Here is a 13,824-nt window from a genome sequence, read left to right as displayed (position 1 = left end):
TACCCCCATCTTGGGGCAGGAAGTTGTGGGGAAACTTGATTCCCAAGGCTTCTGTCAGGTTCGGAGCCTACAGCTGTGCAGGTCAGAGTCTTTACGGTAGAAGGAGAAAAACAGAAAGGAAAGGATCCAGTCCAGCTTGGAGTCCCTGCGCCCTGGTTTTCCACCCATCGGCTCTTTCTCTTTTCTTTCAGCTCACCGGGATTATTCAAGCCATGGTGGATGGTCAGCCAAGCCTGCAGCAAGTGCTGGAGGTAGGTTGAGTGACCTTTAATTCCTGACCTCTGACCCCTTCCTGCTGCCTTCCTCGCCTTCCTCTCCCTCCCCTCTTGAGAACATAGCCCTGTAATTTGACTATGATTATGGCTTGATTAGAATAACATTTGCTGTCACATCAGTGACATGCTGTTGAGAGTATTGAACCATTGATCTGTCATCTCCAGCTGTTCCCGTCAGGGTTACTGACGGAGATGTCCGAGTGCCACCGGGGGTTGGTGGAGGCCCCTCCAGCTCCCGGCCTGTGGCTGTGCTGTCTGGCGGCTCCGGCGGCTCGGGCAGCCCGCGCTGGGCGGCTGGGAGTAGGGGAGCCAAGCTGCAGCACTGCGGGCTGGCCCCGGGGACTGGAGGTGTTTTTGTTTAGCTTTAGTGTTGGCTTCCTGTGGCATGTGAGCACTTCATTAACTCACGCAGAACTCCCCATCGATGGCTTTTGTTTGCTGTCAGCTCCTCCAGGAGGTGCGGCCGGCCCGCCTGCCCCACTGCAGCTTGCCGCTGGATGCATCGTGCCTGTCAGGGGTGCAGAGGCTGCGCTGGGTAATGATTCCTAATCAGAATAATTACAACAATTGCCTATGTGAGGAAAATCAAATTAAAGGCTTTAGAACCCTTGGCAGAGACCACACTTCTGGGATGTTCTCCTCCGGGAGCTGGAAAAGGTTAAGACGCTGCTGCTTGTGCTCCAGCCTGAGGGAGTCAGGAAGCGGTGCTTGGCCTCAGCTCATCTCCCACCCCCGCGGGCCTGGGGTTTTCAGAGAGGGAGAAAGGTCCCCCTCCCACTCCCTTCTCTAGCGGGAGAAGAGAAGAGAAAAAGCCTGTGGGTCTCCTTAGGTGCTTTATTTATCTTTAAGAGCAATAAAGCCAAAGCTCAGCCCCTGTATCACAGGAGAGAGCAGAGTGTCTGGGAGGATAGCAGAGCACATCTGCCTCGGAGGTAGTCCACCTGGAGGGAGCAGGGTGCTGGAGAGGGAGGAAGAGCTCTTTCTTGAGCCTAGAGGCCTGTCCCATGGGAGAGAGAAATGCAGACTGAATTTCCTGGGGCTCCTCAGGATGGAACTAGGGCCAGAGAGAGAGGTCTAGGCTCACCCAGTGGCCAAGTGCGTTCCCTGTCCCAGGGAGTGTGCAGGCCCAGGCTCTGTGGCTGGTCAGGCTCTTGTGGGGTTGGGAGAAGATGGGCTCTGAGGTGTCTCCCAGCCCCGCTGACCCTCTTTTTTGGGTGGGGAGATTCACCCTATGACTAAGGGGGATCCTCAGCCTGGACTGCTCCCTCCAGCCCCAGACTCAAGGAGAAAGAGGGGACCCTTCCTTCCCTATCTCCCAGCCAGCATCCCAGAGCAAGGCTAAGGGGGCAGGCAGCTTTTCCCTGGAGTGTCTCTGGCTGGGATCCCGGGAGGAAGATGCTTATTCTGGGCCAGCACCAAACCAGCGCTGTCGAGGTTATGGAGTTTTCTCCACAGTGGCGCTGGTTGAGGGGGAGATTGTTCTTCAGAAGGCTTCCTCCTGCTGACCCCAGGCCAGCTCTGGATCAGGATGCTCAGAGGATTCTGAGTCTCACCCAGGAAGCTACTTTCTGCTATTTCAGCATACTTTGGGGGTGAAGAGGGGGAGATTCCTGGCATTGGCCTAGATAGGAAGTCTCCGGGAGGACAAGGAGACCAGACTGGGCTCTACTCTTTCCCATTAGCCTTGAGTTGGTTATAGAGCTGAAGAGTTAGTTCTTGTCCTAAGCAAGGCCCTGAGCAGATGGCCAGTTAGATGTTTGCCTGACACATTTGTTCTAAGCAGGGCTCAGTCTGCATTCCTCTAGACCTTCAATAGCCAGGAGGGCTGGCTGATTGGGGCTTGTCTTGGTGGTCCCTCCAACCGTTTATCCATTCAAACAGGAAGGGAAGGAAAAGGACAGGCCTGATTACAAAAGCATCACTTTCCTGGACAGGCTCGTAGCAGAAGCTGCTCACTAAATATCTGCTGCATGAGTGAATGGCCTCGGCCCTAAGCTTCGGAGGAGCAGTAAGTGCTTCTCATGGTGAAGCCCTGGTCTTGCTGGGCATTTCCTCCTGACAGTCCTGTCCTGTCCTGTCCTGTCCTGCTCTCTTTTCCAGGACCACTTGCAGGAATTGGGGCGTTGGGGAGCCCCCTAGCAGGTGGGGCACTTACCTTGGGGATTTAAGGCCAGTGAACTGGAACGAGATTAGCTGATTTAGGGACCTTCAGGTTTGCCTTACCTCTTTTCTTATGTAAAGTCTGCCTTATTTTCTTTAGGTGACCCTGGGGAAAGGATGCATGTGTGTGTGCATGTGTGTGTGTGTCGTGCAAGGGTTTGGGCCAGAGTGACTGGGGAGACAAACCATTCAGCAGTGGAAGGTCCAGAATTTAGCTGCTGGGGAGACCCTTGGGCTGAGGAGGATTCTCTGGTGTGAAGAGGGTCTGCAGAGTCCGGTACTGAGGAGTGGCCCTGATGTCCCAGGAGATAGGGCTGCTGTGGTCGTGGACCTAGATGGGATCCTTGGCCCTTTTCCAGGACTGCTTCGGCATGGGTCAGGCCTCCCGAATCTCTGCGGTTCCAGGGAGCCCAGGATTACCATAGGCTCTCCATTACCTGCTGGGCACACAAGGCCCTTCACAATCTGGCCTAACCTAGTCCCCCAGCCTCAGTTCCTGCCCTACCTTTCAATCACAGCGGACTCCAGTCACATTATTTCTTACTCACATTTTAATCAAGAAGACACTGTGCTGGGTTAGGGATTAAGACGGTGAATAAGACAGCTAAGAGTCCCTGCCTTTGTGATGCTGATAGTATGGTGGGGAAGGCAGACATTAAACAGACAGTTGCTAATCAGATACAAAATGTCTGTGCCTAAGCCTTTGCCTCTGCCTGGAGTGTCCTTTCCTGTGTTCCGTGCTGTCAAGCAAACTCTTAGTTTTGTCATCAAGCCCTTAATTCAGTCATCTTTATGAAGCCTTTCTGACTCCTTTCCCTGTAAAAGGTGAGGCTAGCCTCTGCCTCTTCTTGGTCTGATGGCATCCTGGGTACTTCTCCATTGCTGCCTCTATTATATTGTATTAAGATGATCTGTCTTTCTCCCCTTCCCAGCCTACTGTCTATTTTTAGGTAGGCACTTAATACATTATCACATATAATTCTCAAAACAACCCTGTAAGGTTAGTCATCCTACCTCGTTTTATAGATGACGGAAACTGAAGTTCAGAGGGGTTATATGACTTTTAAATGACTTCCCATCAGTGACACAGCCAGGATATGGAAGAGCCAAGGTTAGAACCCAGATGTGTCTGACTTTCAATCCCACGTTTCTAACGACTACGCAATATAGCCTTTAAAAATAATTCTCCTGTGTGAGTGGAACGGCAGTGTGATCTGCCGCACTCTTGCCCCATGCCTAGGATCTTCTGAAAAATAGGCAATGCTTCATGAATTCTTTATGATAATTTTCTCGGTATATACTGATTTTAGTATTTGTACTTCCAGTGTGAGGCAAATAATAAAATGGATCAAACGGATGAAGGGGAAGAAAGACTTAAAGTGTGTTTAGGATTAGTTTCTTTCCCTGTCTAGGAATTGAGCTCAGCCTTCAGAAGATTCCGCTGAATTTGAATCCCCAACCAGGAGAGGAGAAATACAAAGTCTGGGGCCAGTTTATGAGCTTCTAGCGACTGGAGCAGGCAGTGCTATCCCAGTTGTCAAGATGGGTCTATAGCCCGGCAGAGGAGCCTCTTCTGCTAGACTCATGGTGAAAATTAACTTCACCTTCATTTGGGGAATAACCAAATTAATAAATTTGGTTAGTAGACATTTGGTGGGAGGCTGGAATGAATAAATGAGCGAATGAACCTATGGATTGGAGTTCCCTGCATGGGGCCTCCTCCCAGCCTGTTCTCGTGGCCCAGGACAGCCTGTGAGTGTGCTAGGCTGTGCCTTTGTTTGAGGACCAAAGGTATGTGGACTGACCTACTGGGATCTGTCCTTATCCTGTCCAGGGTGGGCTGCCAGGCACCGGGGGAGTGGAGGGGCCCCTGCCCCCCACCACTTGGGCTTGTGGGATCTGCCTGCAGGGATTGTCCTGCAAGGGCCTCCGAAGTTCTGAGTCAAGACAGAGACCCCAGAGTGGAGGGATAAGATTACAATTTTCTCCTGCTCTGATTACAAGCAGCTTATCTGCGTTTCACTGTGTGGCTCTTCACAGACTCAGGGAAAAAAAAAGGAAAATCTCATCTGTTCTTGTTGTGTACTTTTCAGAGGGTCGATGAGTGGATGGCGAAGGAAGGCCTCTTAGATCCAAACGTCAAGTCAATTTTTGTCACCTGTGGAGACTGGGACTTAAAAGTCATGTGAGTATGAGCAGGACTCCTTTGCTGGCAGGGCTTGGAATCTGCGGGACCAGGTTTTGCCTTTCTCAGGCTCAGATGTCCAAGCCTCAGGGCACCTGGGTCGGGGAGTCCCTGGATTTTGGGGTCAGCAGGGCAAGACAAGGGCTGAGAGCCCTGCCTTCTGCCTCTAGAACCAGGAGTGGACAGGCCAAGTACCCTGCTAGTACTGCTAGTACTGCTAGTACTGCTGTTGCCTTCTTGCTTTTGCCAGGGCAGCCCATCCTGTTGTGGAGCTACTTGTTATTGCCCTGAAAAGAAGGAGGTAAAAGAGGGTCTTAAATTTTCTTCTAAACCAAATACATAGTATTTACTGTTCTAAATGCTTTGGAAATAGTAAGTCATTTACTAACCCTAGGGATTCTTGTTATTCTTATTTTATAGATGAAGACCTTAAGGCACAGAGAAGTTAAGTAACTTGCCCAAGAACACACAGAGCCAGAATTCAAACGCAGGCAACCTGGCTCCAGGGTCCATTCTCTTAACCATTATACTAGGCTAGGCTGTTATCTGGGATACGAGGCCCTGACGGTCCCACGGAGAGCCCATTATGAGGATGAGACAGGGATGCTTCTAGGAAGCTGCCCAGGTCACCAGCCTCCTCTTTCCTCCTTTGTCGCCACTGCTTTTTCTCCTTTGTCTCCTGATCCTGCCCCAGTTATGGAAGACAGAACTGGTTCCTCTGCTGGGTTGACACTTCTGCCTCTTGGCTGTCCTTCTGGATACCTGGCTTCAGAGAGCCCCCAAGGAACTAAAGCGGGGTGGAGGTAGTGGGGCACTGTTTGCTGAGGATTGATAGAATCGATACCTCTGTGTTCTTTGTGACTGAAGGTGGCAGCAAGCACTCTGTGTGTGTGTGTGTGTGTGTGTGTGTGTGTGTGTGTGTGTGCGTGTGTGAGCTTTTGAACATAGGGTAGGGTATTGGCCGGGGTGGGGAGTCGTGGCTCTAGAGTGACATTTCCTACAAATTCAGGCATTACTTTCTCACCAAGATCCTTTTTATGCCTTTTGGATGCTGGGCATTGAGGTGAAGTTCTGCACCCAGGTGGCTGTCAGCCTGCTATTGGACCCAACTCTCTAGGTGAGGCGGGAGGAAGGGCAGGCCTGGATCACATAAGTGCCTGTGCACCTGTCTCCCTCAGCCCTTAGGTCGTGTGCATGCTGACTGCACACCACAGGCTCCGGAGCTCCCGTTGACGCTCGTTGTCAGGGAAATTACAGTGGCTGGGCCTGGAGGCAGAGCTGAGTCGGGGGAGGGTTCCGCGGAGAAGGTGAGGAGGAGGAAGGCTGTTGTTGCTCTTTTACGGCATCCTGGGCAGCTTTGAGCGCTCGAAGTGGGAAGGGGCTTACGAGGAGCTCCAGCACAGGAGAAGCTGTCTGGGGTGGGGCGGGGCTCAGGCTGACACCCAGAGTTCTGGGGCTCATGTGGCCCAGACCAGAGGCCCAGTTTCTCCAGGTAGCCTTCTGAGACTCCCACTCTCCCAGTGGCTTTCTCTCTTTGATGTGTTCGTGTCCCAAACACCCAGTTTCAGCATCTTCTGTGATGGCTGTGAGTGGTGTGTACTTGTACGTGTATATGAAAGCTTTCCTGTGCGTGATGTTGGGGACCATCTGGTTGGTTTCTGCATGAGAAGGAGAGGAGATGCCATCTTCCTTGGGTCTGGCCTGTGCTGGCCTACAGCACCGGTTCAGGCCTTGGCACGGTAGGCCCTGGACAGATTTTGGTGACTCGGGAGGCTGCTTTGCATCTTCATGAGAACTGGCGTAATCAAGAAGAGGGATAGGGTTGGGGAATCAAATCACACATGAAAGGAAATCAGATGTTAATGAGCACATACTATATTTCACTCAGTCCTCCTAACTGCCTTCTCGGGTAGGAGGTGGTGTCTCCCTTTTATAGATGAAAAAAACAAAGCACAATTAAAAACTGAGGCTCAAATTGGCAGACTCAGAGGTAGGCAGAATTGAATTCTTGAGGCCACATAGCTTCCAAGAGAGATGATTCTGGCGGACTTTGGTGGCTGGTTTGGGTCTGGCTCGGGAAGGCCAGTGAAGCTCTGAAAGCCAGTGAGCAGGGAGGTGGCAGGTGGCAGGTGGCTGGGGGAGGAGACCTCTGTGCCTGCCTTTTAGAAGCAGGACCCCACATAACTGCTGGGAAGCCTCTTAATTAAATGTGTAACAAAATAAAAACAGCCAGAGAGGAAATCTAAGTAGTGCTGCGTGACGGTGCACAGCTTTTCCATGTTCCTGGAGCCTCTCGTCAGATGGCTGTCGTCAGAACAGCCACTTTCTCACACGCCTGGTAAAGCCTGCTGATGAGCCTGACAAGGGTGGTGTTAAACTGACACCCACAACTTGTTAGTATGTGGCTCACTTCTTATTTTGACATCCATTTTCAGATTTAACTAAGTCTAAGGAACTCGGCAAATATTTTCATTTCCCACTCTAGTCTCTCAGAGCCATGGTTCCCTCTCGTTGCTGTCCTTCCCCTCTCTCCCAGCCCCCCTCTCCCTCCAACCAGCTTCACATCGCTTTTATTTTTTCCACATCAGTTTTGTTGGAGAGGGCCTGATTAGTGAGGCACTGAGAAATGGGGACTGAAGTGGCAGCGGAAATCCCACTGGAGAAAAGAAATCTGCTCCCATCCTGACAAAATTGTTTTGTGTCCATCTTTGGTCAGTCTGAATGGGTTGACACTCCAGTTTACGTGGGCTTTGATGCTATCATCACAGATCCCGCTACGGTGGGTTTTAATTTAGGGGGTGCAGATTTAATTTTCCTTCTAAACCTGTTTAAGAAACGACACTCGTGGTTTTGGCTCTTGGTCAGCTTGCCTTTCCTACCTGACCTACCTTTCCTTTGCCTTACCTGGTGTTTCGTGAAGCTCCTTGTAGAGTTTAGCGTTCTTTCACCAATTTTCTCTCTTTCCACGTACCCAGGCTCTCTGTATTGTCTCTGTGAAGGGCTTCCACCTTCGGCATGGTGGGAGGATAGGGCAGATGCAGAGTGAGGAGTGACACCGGCACAGGTGCTGCCCTTGAGGAACTCAGCTATTCACCTGTAGCTTGGAGACCTGTGTTTACCAGCTGAATAGCACAGGTAGCTGAGAAGCTAGACCAAAGGCTTTTCCAGTGGCCTGTGGGTCTGAGATCAGGAGGACTGGGGTGTGGGCTGGGAGTGGGGGACAAGGAAGAGCTGATATGAGGGTGGACCTGGTCCTCGGTGCCGTCTGGGAGGGGGCCCTCTGGAGGAGAGGGGCAGGATCAGCAGACACCGCTGTGGGGAGGCAGGGCCCAGGGGTCTGCTCAAGGTCTGCTGAGAGGGTCCTCCTCCCCCTCCCCCTCAGCTTTGGAATAGCGAGTTTTCCTGCCATTGGAGGTTGACTGTGTGAATGCGGGCCTGGCATTTGACTTGAGTTGTTTTCCTTGCTTTCCTTGTGAGGTGTGCACACTACACCCCTCTGTTGGTGAAAGTCTGGAGATCAAGAGATACTTGCTCAGCATTTAACATTATTTTGTGTGAGACCATCTGAACTAATTTTGCAACAAAAAACTCAGCCACCTGGGTAGGAAGCTTTCTGAAAAAAGAATGATAATTTACTAGAGTGCCAGTTGGGGGAAAGCACTTAATACTATGCTGTCCAGCCAAAGGAAATGAGATCTATTCCAATTACTTCAATACTCTGACATGAAGTTTTTTGTGTTATTTTGTTCTTTATTCATCATGAAGAAGACCAATCAGGAGGCAGGTGGAAGCATCTGTGTGAAAGTCACACCTGAATTCACACTCTTTTTTTTTTTTTCAGATGACTGAACCCTTTCTAGACTGCATAGGTTTCCCTTCTTGTTGTTTCAAGTACAAACAAACATGATGTCTCTGATTGAAAAAAAAAAAAAAAGACACTTGCTCATGTTACCCTACTGACTGCTTGATTTGGGGGCATGCACTCAATGGGGACTACTGAGGGTCACGCAGGCAAGACTGTGGAAGAGCAGAGACTGCTGTCACCTGGAGTGAAGTCCCATGGCGGTGGAAGCGCCCACCTGGGGAGCACTGTGGGGCAGGGACTGTCTCGTGGGGCGTGTAGATGAAGGCTGAAATGCTGAGCCAGTGACATGCTTGATGGGGGTCAGTCTGGGCCCTCTTGGCATCATTCAGCAAAGCTGACCCCACTTCATCCTTCTTGAAGCACTCTTCATTTCTACTTATGTCTCCTGTTTCTCTGACTTTTCCTTCACAGTCCTTTTGGCAGATTCTTCTTTCCTTTTTTCTTAAATTTGGTGTTTCTTAAATATTGGTATTTCTTTGACCTCTCTCCTAGCTGTCTTTTCTTTTTATTTGACACACTCACACTTATCAGGGTGATCTAATCTATTCCCCAGCTTCGGTTATCCTCTGTATGCTGTCTTCTCATTTTTCCTCCATCTGAGAAGTGGGAACTGACATGGCAGCAGTGATCCCACTGGAGAAAAGGAATCGGCTCCATCTGCCATCTGAACCCCAAGCCTTCATATCCAGCCCCCGTTCTCTCTCTTACCTAGATATACACCGACCCCTTAAAGCTCAGGTGTTACTTTTCTCCCAACACGTTGTCCTCCACCATTCTCTTAAATAATGATTGACTGGTACCATCTACTCAGTAGTTATGTCAGAAACCTGAGAATCACCCTTGGTTCCTCCCTTTAGCCATAACAAATTAATTGCCAAATCCTATTGATCCTTTGTCCCAGAGGTTTCTCAGAGTCGTTGCCTTCTTTCCAAACCCACTACCACTGCCCTAGTTCAGGTCACCATATTCTTCTTGGATTCCTACGAAAGTCTTCTTTCTCACTGGTCTCTCTGACTGTCTTGCTGCTTCTGTTCCTTTCTCCTAATCGTAGCAGATTACATCACACCCACTTAGCAGCCTTCAAGGCTTCCCCTTGCCCTCCAGGCAAAGTCACACTGTTTATTGGAGCTTTCAAGGCTCTTGTTTATTTCTCTTGCCTCATCTCTTGATGCTCTCTATGTATTCAGTCCCCACCCCAGCCAGGTGCTCTAACTGGCCGATTCCTAAGGATCCCTCCTAACAGCTTTCTCCAGGTGCCTTCCTGTGTGTTCTTGGAGCACATGTGCTTATTGATACATGAAAGTGTGCTGTAGCTGCCTCAACTTGTCTGTCTCTTTCCCTAGATTGCGGGCACCATTACAACCCTAGGACAATGCTTGACATGTAGTAGTTGTTCAATAAATGTGTGTTGAATAAATGACAACTAAGTTATGGAGTGGGCCTGTGGAATACCCTGCTCAGGAAGAATGGCAGAGGGCCATAGTGGGTAGGTTCAGGGAGAACGGAATGGAAGAGGAAACCTCGGGCCCTCCTGCACCAGCCTGAGTGTGAGGGGTTAGAGGACCATTCTGCTAGTGCCAAGAAGCTCCTGGGTTGCCCCTGCCAGCACTGGGTGTTGGGCCCTCCACGGTGGGTACTGGGTGAGATGGCGTAGGGGGGCCTGGGCGAGGGAGGAGGAGTTTGGTCCTAGGTGCAGTGTGAAGGGCTTTCTCTGAGACATTTGTGCCGCCAGGACTGAGGGCTGGGACTGCTCTGGGAAAGTTACGTCAGGTAATAAAGATAGCCAGCCCTTACTGAGCACTTACCACGTCCCAGGAGTCCTGCTGTGCTATTTATACATTAATCTCATTTAAACCTTACTACAATCGAATGAAAAAAATTATTTTTGTAACTTTTTATTTTAACAAATGAGGAAACTGGGGCCCAGAGAGGTAAGTAATTTGTCGAGGGCACACAACCAATTTGTGGCAGGGATTTGAACTCTAGAAGCCGTGCGTTTGACCGCTCTGCCATCTGACCGTCTGCTTCTGTCTTCCTTCATGGCCCATGGCTTTGCGGTTGGTGGGAACGCCCTTCCTCCTCTCCTTTGTTCGCAACTGAGTGGCAGAGCCTCGGGATGTTCTCTGACACCCTCGGCTTCTGGTACCTGGTCTGGTGTTGGCGCAGGTCTGGACTGTTACGATCATTTTGCTTTCGGGACGTGGTTGGCCAGGAGGTGTGGTGGGGAATGACTTGGGGCTGTCTGAGAGCCTCTTTGCTGAGCTACAGATGAGTGAATCCTCAGATCTGTTTTAAGGAAACCACTGCCAATATCACTTTGGACACCTCTGTCCTGTAGTATGTTTGGAAGCACGTGGGGGCATCTCGTCATGTCTTTAAGCTCATGAAAACGCGTCTCATGTCCATGGGTTTGCCAGTTGGTCTCAGCACTGAGCTGTATCACCGTTGATTAGCAGCCTGCTGGGGGAAGGGGCTTGAGTAAGAACTCCCTGGCAGTCCTGACTTGTCTCATTTCCTGATACTTTTATCTGTCATTGCAAGCGCTTGGGCTCCCCTCCTGAACTAATTAAGTTTGCATGTGTTTAGACACATTGCCAAATAGGGCTTAGCAAAGCAGAACTGAGCTACATCTCTTTCTGAGTAGGGAAGGAAGGGTACATGAATGCTCCACCACGAGGACCGGGAGAAGTGTGGGTGACATGGAGCCAGTGTGTACAGATGGTAAGCATTCTGCCCTGGCCTCCTCGGGACACAGCAGGCCTTCAAAGCAACCTTCTGACTAGCTGGCAGCAGCAGGTGAGGGCCCACCCTCCAGCTCTCTTAGTGAATTGGCGTTCTAAGAGGGCTGAGGATGGAAAGAGGGCAGGCTCTGAGTAGGATTCTTCTCCCAAGCACAAGCAAAACTGAACATCAAGTTTAGTGGGATTTGCAGGGGGAGTTTGTAGGCCTGTGTGCTCTTTGCTGCCAGCCTGAACCTACCCAGCTCTGTGGCCTAAAACCACTTGTGTGTTTAGCGGAGTTCAGGGTGGCCTTCTTTCCAGGTCTGTGAGAAGTACATTGGAAACGTGGACCACTGAAGGCTGCACTTTCCTTTTTGCCTTGAAGACCCCAGACCACCCTGCACGGTCTGATGAACCCTGTGAAGTGGCGCCAGGGGGAGGGAAGGAGAGTCATATTGCACAGGATCTCCCCACCCTGGACGTAGGGTTCAGCCTAATGGATGACCACAGTGAGGTGATGGCTGCCAGCATGTTTCCATGTCAGACTGATGCCTGCGTTTTACCTAGCGCTGGGTAGCCTGAGGTCTGAGATGTCCCGTGGCATCCTGCGCACACAGCAGCAGGCACGGGGCCTTACCATGTTGTGGAGTCCTCCTCTGAGGTAGGGAGTGAGGGTATTTCCTACAGAAAGCAGGAGAAACAGCTGTCTGCCATGGTCAGGGCCTCGGTCCCATAGCTGTGAGGCCAGTGGGTCAGCTTCCTGGCCATGAAGAGGCTCTCAGTGGACGAGATCAGCTCAGAGTCAGGGCAGGCTCCCAGTGCACACAAAGTGTGTGTGGGCAGGGTGGGGAGAGGGTTCTGGAGGTTGTATAGGAATTCTGGGCCTTTGAGCTGCAGCCTAAGCCCAGAGAGAACGAGAACCAGACCTTCTGCCCTCCCTTCAGCTTCCCTAGAGCCCTCTCGTCAGCAGAGGTACATGGGGTTAGCCCCAAGAAGGCAGCTTGCGTTGATGGGGTCATGTTTCAGCTGCAGCTAATCCAAGTCACTCGATATAAATCTCTCCCTGCTGCCTCTCCCCTCCCTCCCATCCCCAACCCACAGACAGGGAAATGAGTCCTGGCCCTCGCCCTGAATACATCATGGCAGGCCTGCCTCTAATGAGAGAGGGCCATTCATTGTGGGGTGAAGCTCCCTGCAGAGCCTGGGATGCCATTAATTAAAGGAGAGCCACCTGAAGCCAGTGGTGCGGCGCAGCCTGCCACGCTCAGATGGAGCGGTGGTGGGGTAGCCTCGTTAGCCTGACAGCTCCTTGGGCCCCGAGTTCCTGGGCGCAGAGGAGCGAGGGGTGTCCCGCCTCCACCTGAGAGCTCACGGCCTCTGGGGCCAGCCTCCTCGCAGATGCGGGAGGGCCCCCTCCTACACCTGTCCTGGGACCTGGACCTGGCGGGAAAGGGGCGCCCGATGGCAGGCCTGGCTGGGGATTGTCCATTTCCTTTGGGCAGGCCTCAGGGCAAGAGCAGGCTTCTTTGGAGCCCGAGCAGGCTCCTGGCTCCCGGCTCCCGGTCTGCGCTCCCTTCCTGCTCTTCTCCATGCGGTCCTGGAGCTGCAGGTCAGTGGGTGGCGCAGCCTGAGGCCTTCCTTCAGAGCCTGAGTCCGGGGAAGTTGGTGTGCCCTGGGACGACCTTGGGCCTGCAGGGGCACTCGGGGAGAGAGAAGTCCTGTCGTCGGGTCTGCGAGCACGGGCCGTCACAGGCAGACAGAGCCTCTGGTGTTCCACTTTCTGGACGTTTCTAGGCTGAAGGGTGGGGCCCCAGTGGCAGCCTCATCTCCTCACCCCCTGGAAGGTGTCAGAGGGTCTAAAGCACTTTAGTGATTATAGGAATCCCTGGGATGGATGTTTTGCTCAGTTAAAACCCTGATAAAAGATGGAGATGTTTATGTAGTGACTGACCAGGCGTTGAGATGTTTATGGTGGTGGGAGCCTCCTGCTTCAGCCTGCTGTGGAGATGCTCACTAGATGGCTCTTTACTGTTTAATTGGTCCTGAGGTGAGTGTTGCCGCCTGGTTTCTGGTCCCCGGTCTGATAGGTGGAGTGCCCCTTGACCATCCATGAGGCTCTCACTGCCTCTTCCTTGCTGGCAGGAGGGGCTGTAGGCAATCGGACCTTGACCATCGCCCAGAGTTGGGGTAGCTCAGCCAGTCTCCACCTGGCTTGTCAGGAAGACAAATTGGTTTTATGTTTGTGGCTCTTCTGGGCAGTGTCTGGAAGTCTGGTTCTACGCTGCATGGGAGAATCTGACAGGCTGCTTCAGAGAGCCTCAGAACCAGCAGGGCATGGCTTGCCCAGGGGCGCCAGCTCTGCTTCCCTGGAGCTCACGTGGTCTGGAGTAGAGGCCACATGCGGCCTCCCGCCAGGTCATGATGTCCTCCACCTAAGACTCGGGCTGCACTGCTTTGTGTTTTGAACATTTTTGGACCTTCCCAGGCCTTGGCCATTTGTTTGGGCTTCTCTTTCCTCTGGCAAATAGAGAGTGAAGGCTGGAGGGTTTGTGTCCTGAACTCCAGGGAGAAAGAGCCCCTGTTGATGCTGGAAACTATTTTCCTTTGGGTGAGATATTT

At 51.8% G+C, this 13,824-nt stretch overlaps 1 protein-coding gene across 5 annotated transcripts in view; it reads left to right on the top strand.

Moving 5' to 3' along the window:
• The window catches only part of ERI3 (ERI1 exoribonuclease family member 3), a 129,055-nt gene that overhangs the window by 39,475 nt on the left and 75,756 nt on the right, over window positions 1-13,824 (top strand). For all 5 annotated transcript variants that reach the window (XM_060021195.1, XM_060021213.2, XM_060021216.2 and 2 more), the window contains 2 exons: window positions 192-251; window positions 4,529-4,620. In XM_060021195.1, coding sequence (XP_059877178.1) covers window positions 192-251; window positions 4,529-4,620 — 152 coding nt within the window. The remainder of the gene's footprint in view (window positions 1-191; window positions 252-4,528; window positions 4,621-13,824) is intronic.

The sequence above is a fragment of the Delphinus delphis genome, chromosome 1, assembly GCF_949987515.2.
Source record: "Delphinus delphis chromosome 1, mDelDel1.2, whole genome shotgun sequence".
Taxonomy (NCBI): Eukaryota; Metazoa; Chordata; class Mammalia; order Artiodactyla; family Delphinidae; genus Delphinus; species Delphinus delphis.
The sequence above is the reverse complement of the archived record's forward strand: the minus strand, read 5'-3'. Positions and strand labels throughout refer to the sequence as shown.